This window comes from Agelaius phoeniceus, chromosome 10, assembly GCF_051311805.1.
Source record: "Agelaius phoeniceus isolate bAgePho1 chromosome 10, bAgePho1.hap1, whole genome shotgun sequence".
Classification (NCBI taxonomy): domain Eukaryota; kingdom Metazoa; phylum Chordata; class Aves; order Passeriformes; family Icteridae; genus Agelaius; species Agelaius phoeniceus.
The window spans coordinates 10005265-10012993 of NC_135274.1; the positions used below are offsets into that span (position 1 = coordinate 10005265).

Below are 7729 nucleotides of genomic sequence, written 5' to 3' on the forward strand. Positions count from 1 at the left end.
TGATCTTTCTCCTGCAGCTGCTGTTTGGTCCAGTGAGAACTTTGCTCCAGCAGAAGGTGCCACCTGTCCCAGGTGAGACAGAAAAGCCCAGTTTGCAGCACATGATTACTCACCCTGTGCTGTGCCCCTGTTTGTCCCTCCTTCTCTTGCTCTAACATGACTGACATCTGGCAGCCTATTCCAAATCTCAAACTTCACATTTGATCTTCCCATTTGGAGTCCAGTACACTTCAGTTAGGCAGAGGAACTGGGGATTATTGCCACAAAAATGTTAAGATCTTTAGGCACAACAGGAAACTACAGATCATTCAGAGTTCACCCAGACTGTGATCATGGAGAGGTCAAAAATTTTTTGAGAAAGCATCAGACCTTTGTTTCTTTTCTTGGTGTTTCCATTTCTTGTGCCTCAGACTGAGTAACACAGGGAAATACTGCACAGTAGAAAAAAAAAAAAACCAAAACAAAAAACTGAGTGCAAGAAAAAACCCCAGCCTGTAGCTTGTATTTCCCATGATTTCTCCCATGGTGTTGTGGATTACCCTGTCTTCCCTGCTTTCCCACAGAGAGCCCCTAAGTGACACTTCTCCTGCAAGTTGTGTGGATTGTGTGACTGATGCACAGTTCTGCTGCATTTCTCTGTGTGGTTTTAAACAACCAGAACACACAAGTGTTGTGACTGAAATAGCTACAACAAAAAAACACCACCAGCCACGCAGATTTTATCTTTCTGTATTTTTACTTAACTTTTTTCACTGAAACTTGAGCAAAGTTTGGCTTTGGACAAGCAATCTGTACACTCAAAGGAACCCAAAATACAAATATTATACTGGGATTCTACAGTAGGCAGAGATTTATACAATACATGATTTTTTTTAACTGGTTCTGTGATGTGGATCCAGACTAACGCTCCTGAAACCTGTGGAGTTTCCCAAAATTTGTGTAAGCAGAGAGAAGGATTTGGCATAAGATCAGACTGTCCATTTTAATTTGGCTCTGATATATTTTTAAATATATGAGTAAGAACCTGATATGTAATATGATCATTCAATGTGAATAAGTCTGAAAATCCTGTTTAGGCCTGTGATCTTCAACTTTTTGTAACGTGCCAACCTCTAAATGCTTTAAAGGTGACCCTCACACAAAAGATTTAAGTTTCTGATGATCAGTTTGCTTTTCTTACTTACCTTTTTCAGCTCTTTAAGTAGTCCATGGATCCCAGTTGAAACCATTGGTTTAGTCAAAATGGCAAATACTGTTTACAGAGAAAAGGCAAGAATAAAACCATGATGTGGAAAGTAAAGAAAAAGATGGAGTATACACTCCTTCCTGTGATCAGTATTTCAGCTCCATACCATCTTCAGTGGGACAGCAGCTCCCACACCCATTCATTCCCACCTGGGAGGAGCTCACTGGTGTGCCCCCAGTGCTGGCAGCACCCCGGGCACACCCAGCAGCTGCCTGCAGCCCAGGCCTGCAGGACTAAGGCAAAGTAAAGGAAAGAGCTGTGCAGGGAGCTCCAGCTGAGCCCCAGGAGCACTCAGAGCCACCCCTGACACCCATGAGACAGAGCTGGAGTGGTGACAGCTGGCTGGGCTCACCTGCACTGCCAGGTACTGGAGCTGACCGGGCTGAACAGAGCTGCAGACACACACACTGCATTTGCAGGAGAAGCACAACAAGGGAAATCATATATTGGTGCATATGATGTACACATGTACATATTTTATATATTTATTTTTCTTAGAAAACATTGCTGCTGTTTATGTCCATTAATTTACATATATTTATTCCTACTACAGTATCATTTACAATAATACTTTCACTTCTATAGCACCTCCTCTTCAAGGATCTCCAATTGCTTAAAAACATTAATAAATAAAGCCTCACATCTTGCCTGTGAGGTAGGTCAATGCTATTATCAAACTTTACAGATGCATTAACTGAAGAACAGAGAGGTTAAGGCCCAAATTTTCAAATATTTGTACCTGAAGTCAAGCACCTAAATTCTCATTTAGATGCTTAAATAAAAGTCTTGTGATTTTCTTTGGTGCAGAATATCTACAACTACTGCTGAAGTCAACAGGGGCTAATGGTCAGGCCTGATTTTAGGAGGCATAACCTTTTAGACAGCTAACAAGCGACTCCAAGTTGGAAAACACTGCTCTAAATACACAAATCTCAGTCAGAGCCACAGTTGATCCCAGTAATTTATCTCCTCAGGGCCTTTATATTATGATACACAACTTTAAAAGGCTGGTGTGGATCTTTTTCAATAGACATAAGTGACACAAAAATCATCTAGTGTTTCCACAAACTGCGTCCTTCATCAGAGTCTGTACAAATACCGCTTGGTTTGTGGGGTTTCTTGGGTGTCAGGGGCTTGTTTTTCACACATTTGTGATAATCAAGACATTGCACAGCACACACCACTTGTGCAGTCATGAAACACAGCACACATCTTCACCTGCTGTCTTTACATTTCTACAGAGTCAATTTCTTTGCACTTGTGATAGACAGAAGTGGTCAAGTAAAGGTCTATTAAGAGGATACTTGTCAGAATATCATGCAGACAGCTTGCAAAATACACATACTAAAAGATCACTTTTAAAATTCTTGAATTGTTAAGCACGAAAATAATTACCTCATTCCATTACAGTACTGTGTAGAAACACGGAATAAGCAGCATTATCTTATTCCCAATAGAATAGATTATAACAACTAATTAGGTTTAAAAAATTCAGGCACCAAATGAATTATCCTGCAACATAGAACAGTATCTATATAGAGTGCTCTCCTTAATATACTACAAAACCAGCTGTATGGCAATGTTTTTCCATTTCATATTATGAACATTTTGTCACATTTCAAAGACACCTTTGATATTCCAGCCTCACAGAACAAAACCGTTTTCTATTGTCCGTTACAGAAACTCCCAACACAGAAGATAAACTTGCCCAGAGGGAAACCCATTGTCTTACTACAGCTACCTCGACCGAATTTTCAATCACAAATTACACTACTGCATTCCACTTTTACAGTGAAGCTGAAAGTCCATACTTTAATGTGGGCTCCTCTCACCACATACAAATTGAAATCAGTGAAATATTAATCCCTATGACAGGAGGCTCTTAGCTCTATTTTAGAGCTCCATTAATTAAATAATCTCCCATAAATTGTTTCAAGTGCTCAATGTAGTGTTTCAGTCTCCCACATTAAATTAGAATTTCAAAGAATTAAATAATACAGCTTATTTTAAGCAACCATCAGAGGGCTCAACAGCCTTCTAATAAAATTATAATGAAACCATACTCAGTACACTGTAGGAAACTTTGGCTCAGTCTCTTTTAAGATAATACACTTCTGTTACAGCTTCTTCTATATGTTAACTTGGTAACGTCATAAAAGGGAAAATACAAAGCGCATTCAACATCGTGTTCCTGTTCTGCTCCTAACCACAGTGAACCTCTCCAATTATCTTCCAGGTGGGGGCAACAGTAAGCCAGTTTTCTTTAATCGCGACCGTGTCCTTCTGCATCAGGAGCTCAGCACCCGGGGATGCGCTCCCGCAGAGGCGGGGACCGCGCACATCCCGAGCTCCAGCTCCCCAGGGAGGCCTTTCCAGCCATCTCTGCCGGCAAGGCGCGCCCTGCCCTCCCTCCTGAGCGGCCGGACCCTCGCCGGGTCACCCTGCAGCCCGTCCGCACCGCCTCGGGCCGTGCCAGCGCCGCGGGGCTCACCGTGACACGGGGCCGGGGCCGCGGCAGGGCCGGCACCTGTCACCCCGCGCCGCCCGTGCGCTCACCCCCGGCCGGGGCTCCCGGAGCCCGGCCCGGCCCCGCTCGGCTCCGCCGCGGCTACGTGTCGCTCCTGCGGGCGGCCCGGCCCCGCGCCGAGCCGTTGGCCGTGGCCCCGCCGGTGCCCGCCTCGGGCCGGTACTTGAGCCAGCAGATGAGCCATGTGACGACCACGGAGAACAGGGCGAGGATGCTGGCGACCGACAGGCAGATGGGCCCCACCGGCGAGGGCGATGCCGCGGCGCCGGGCGCGGCGTCCCCGCCGTACTGGTTGACGAAGATGAGGCCGGTGAAGAGCAGCACCACCATGGAGAGGAAGGAGACGACGACGCACACGCAGCCGGCGCTCAGCGCCGCCCGCTTGCAGCTCTGGCAGCTCTCGTAGCCGCCGCCCGAGGAGCGCGGCCCGGCGGGGGCGGGGGGCGGCGGGGCGAGCGCGGCCGCCGCCTCCCGGGCGCGGGGCGGGCGGCGGGGCGGCAGCGGCGGCAGGCGGTCCTGCGGCACCGGGTCGCGGGCCCGCAGCTGCGGCGGGCAGGCGGCGGCCAGCTTGGTGTTGACCGGGAGGCCGTGGACGCGGTGGTCGGGCAGCGCCGTGCGGTGGCGGCAGAGCGGGCAGGCCAGGGAGCCGCCGGGCGAGCGCCCCGGGCCCGGCTCGGCGCCGGCGGCGGGCGGATGCTGCGCGGCGCGCAGGTGCAGCTGGCTCAGGCACTCCTGGCAGAAGGTGTGCAGGCACTCCAGCAGCTTGGGCGCCCGCCGCTCCAGGTCGAAGTAGTTGTAGCAGATCTTGCACTCGTAGTCCTCCGAGCTGGGGGCGGCGGCGGCCGCCGGCGGCGCCGCCACCGCCGCCTCATCATCCTCCCGCCGCCCGCCCTGCCCTACGCCGCCCGTCTGCGCCGGCTCGGCCATAACATCTCGCCGGAGGGGGACGGAGAGCCGCGGAAAGGCGGGGAGCGCCGGGCCGGCCCGCGGGGAGCCGGGGCAGCCGCGACCCCGCCGCCTCCTGGCCGCGCCCGCGGGCTGCGGCGGGGCCCGGCGGGGAGGGCGGGGGACGGAGGGAGGGCCCGGCCGCCTGCCTGCGTCGCCCGCCGCGCTGGCGGCTGCCGGGGGCTGCTGGCGGCTGCCGCGGGCGGGGGGCGGGATCGGCGCCGCCCGCCCCCGGGAGCGGCCGCCGGTGCGCGGCGGCGGCTGCGGTGCCTCTGTGCTGCCCGCCCGGCGTGCGGGGCACGGCTCGGCACGGCACAAGGCACACGGCACACGGCACACGGCACACGGCACACGGCACACGGCACACAGCACGGCCGTGCGGCGGCGATGCCGGGTCCCAGCGCCTCGCTGCTGGCTCGCCGGCGGGAGCCGCCCCCGCAGCACGACCCGGCGGGGCTCGGTGCTCTCCCGCAGTCCCTCCGCCCTGCAGCGCTGCGGGCAGCACGCCTGGGTGTCGAGCAGCCTTTCAGTCCTGGAGTGCGATTTCTTGAAGCGTTCTGTGGGTTTTAATAGTTGACGAGGATTCCCCGCTGTCAGGATGTCATGGGAACCCGCAGTTACAATGACATGACACTCGTTAGGCAGGAACACGGCGGATGAAGGGTTAATATGGGAAGGCAGGGTGACATCTCTTTCATACACCGCAGCTCACAGGCTAACTGATATTTTACTGCTTTTCGGAAAGAACATTTTGGGCACCCTGATTCTCGTTCATTGTGCACGCTGAAACATAAGAGGTCTTTTATTCCGGAAGCTGAAGGCCGAAGGAGCTGCTGATGTTGTTATTTACATCCTGACATCGCTATACAATTGAGAGCTTTCACCCAGTTTAAGGAAAAACCATCCAAACAGTGAGATACCCACAGATGTAATGTGATATGTTAAACAACCTGATAGATTTCACTGCATCAAAGCCTGCACTGTCTCATCAGGGAACTCTCTGGAGAAACTCTTTTATCTCAGGTGTAGCAGAGGCCATAACAGTGATTATTTCTCTCTGTAGTTCTGAGGATAGCTCTAGGCAAGTAAGGCCCTTGTTTCAGGTACACTGCCTTGCCTTGCTGTCTTGCTAAAGCTCCATCTTGGGCAAATCAGCTCTGGCCTGAGAGCTGTGTCATCTTGGGTGCCTTCTGCCCTCCTCTGCCATGGGACATGCTGGATCAGGAGTGCTTCACAGCAAACGCTCAGAAAGCTCTCTCCTTCTCAGGGCGTCTGTGCTAGGGCTTTGCTCTTGAGCTCTGAGCATTCTTGAAGAGCAGGGGAACCATTGTTTAGAAAGACTGACTTGTTGGAAAGATAAAAAGCAACGTATTTGTAAACTGTGATGACAGATGTGATGATTGTTCTAGCCAAAGGGGGAGCATATCTTAGCTTAGCATAAACTGAAATCATGGGCTAAAGTCAAACAGTGAAAAGTAGGAATGCTCTCTGTACAGAGAGACATTGTTTTTATAATTTATCCTAAGAGATGTTTTAAAGTCCTTTAAAAATGTTGGTTGTCTCTAAAAAAAAGAAAGAAGGTGACTTTTGTTGTTACTGTCCATAGTGCTACTTGGCCTGTGCAGTCAAAAATTACCCTTTTTTAAAGGCCCACACTGGTTTGCAACCTCAGAGCTAATCTGCCTGATGAATTTGGACTTTTTCATCTAACTCTGGTAACTTTTCTAAAATTAAATCTCATTGTATTTACTCAGGCATTCTTATATTCAAAAATGTATGCTTCTGGTAGTTTGTCTATTTTGGTTTTGGTTTTTTGTGTGGGTTTTTATTTTGATTTGATTTGGTTTGGTTTTTTTGCTTGCTACTCTTTCCCAGTTAGCATCATCTTCCTGTTAATTGGTTCACTGTTAAAAGATGTCAGATTATCCCAGGCAGTGCACTTTTCTTTAATATTACTGCCACTTCCATAACTCTACAACTTCCAACAATCTTCAAAACCCATGAAAGTCCTCAGATCCACACAAATACAAATTAATATTTCAAGTACATTTTTTTGAGGCACTGTATCAAATGCTTTAATAAGGTCCAGATACATCAGCTGCATTTCTGGTTCAGAGTGCTTCACCCCTGCCTTTTGTGTGCTGAGTTTTCTTATCTGATGTATATCTGCCTTGAGGTCAACTGAAACTCCATCTAATAAGTATATGAAAGTCAGCACTGGAAAAGCTTCCTGTAATTCAGGCATGAAAACTACACAGGATAGATGGGGAAGTTGACCATAACTGAAAAAATAATAATTATTAAAAACAGCTAAATGCAAAATTAGGACTAAATTTACTCTTTGTGAAAACTAAGAATGAGGAAAACTGGTGAGTGTCACAGAAACATCCTAGTTCACAATTACTCCTGTGAACACAGTGCTGGATAACTCAGTCCCACACAAGTGAGGTTATCCTGTGCTGAGCAGTCCCTAGAGAACACTATTCAGCACAGCCTGTAAAGGGCATGGGCCTCACCCCTGGTGAGATGCTGCTTTGTTCTGGACCAGTACAACTGCTCTTCACCTCTTTGTGTTCTGGACCAGTACAACTGCTCTTCACCTCTTTGTGTCCCTAGTGGCACTTGCAGGTTCTGTCCTTACCCTTCTGCTAGCACAGGAACTCGTGTGATGACATGGCCAGCCAGTTCTTGGAGACAATCCAGCTGAATGCTTTTTACTTTTTCAGTGAGTTTTTCTGCTGAAACAGCTCAGGGAAGCAGGTTGCTGCCTGGGTGCATGAGGTCTGCAGCCAGTGGGAGGAAAAATGCCAGAGGCTGTGTGGTCAGGAGAGGAAATGAGGTGGGACCACAGCGTGGCTGATTTACGTACATTCACCTTACCATGGAACCAAGCCATGAATGATTTCAGCCCTCCTGTCCTAGTCCATCCTGTCATGTGTGTATTACAGCTGGGTGATGGGGACAGAGCCAGCCTTGGCAGCCCCTGGCAGCCCCATCTCTGCAGGACAGAG

The 7729-nt window shown here is 49.7% G+C and overlaps 1 protein-coding gene across 1 annotated transcript; it reads right to left on the reverse strand.

The window, feature by feature from the left end:
- Positions 1-1690: 1690 nt before the first annotated feature.
- Positions 1691-5292, reverse strand: RNF228 (ring finger protein 228). The gene has a single exon (XM_077183845.1). It carries the CDS (start codon positions 4698-4700, stop codon positions 3855-3857), a length of 846 nt encoding a protein of 281 aa, XP_077039960.1. The 5' UTR covers positions 4701-5292; the 3' UTR covers positions 1691-3854.
- Positions 5293-7729: the final 2437 nt, after the last annotated feature.

Coding starts and splice junctions, on each gene's coding strand:
- RNF228 (XM_077183845.1), bottom strand. CDS start 4,700: ATGGCCGAGCCGGCGCAGACGGGCGGCGTAGGGCAGGGCGGGCGGCGG.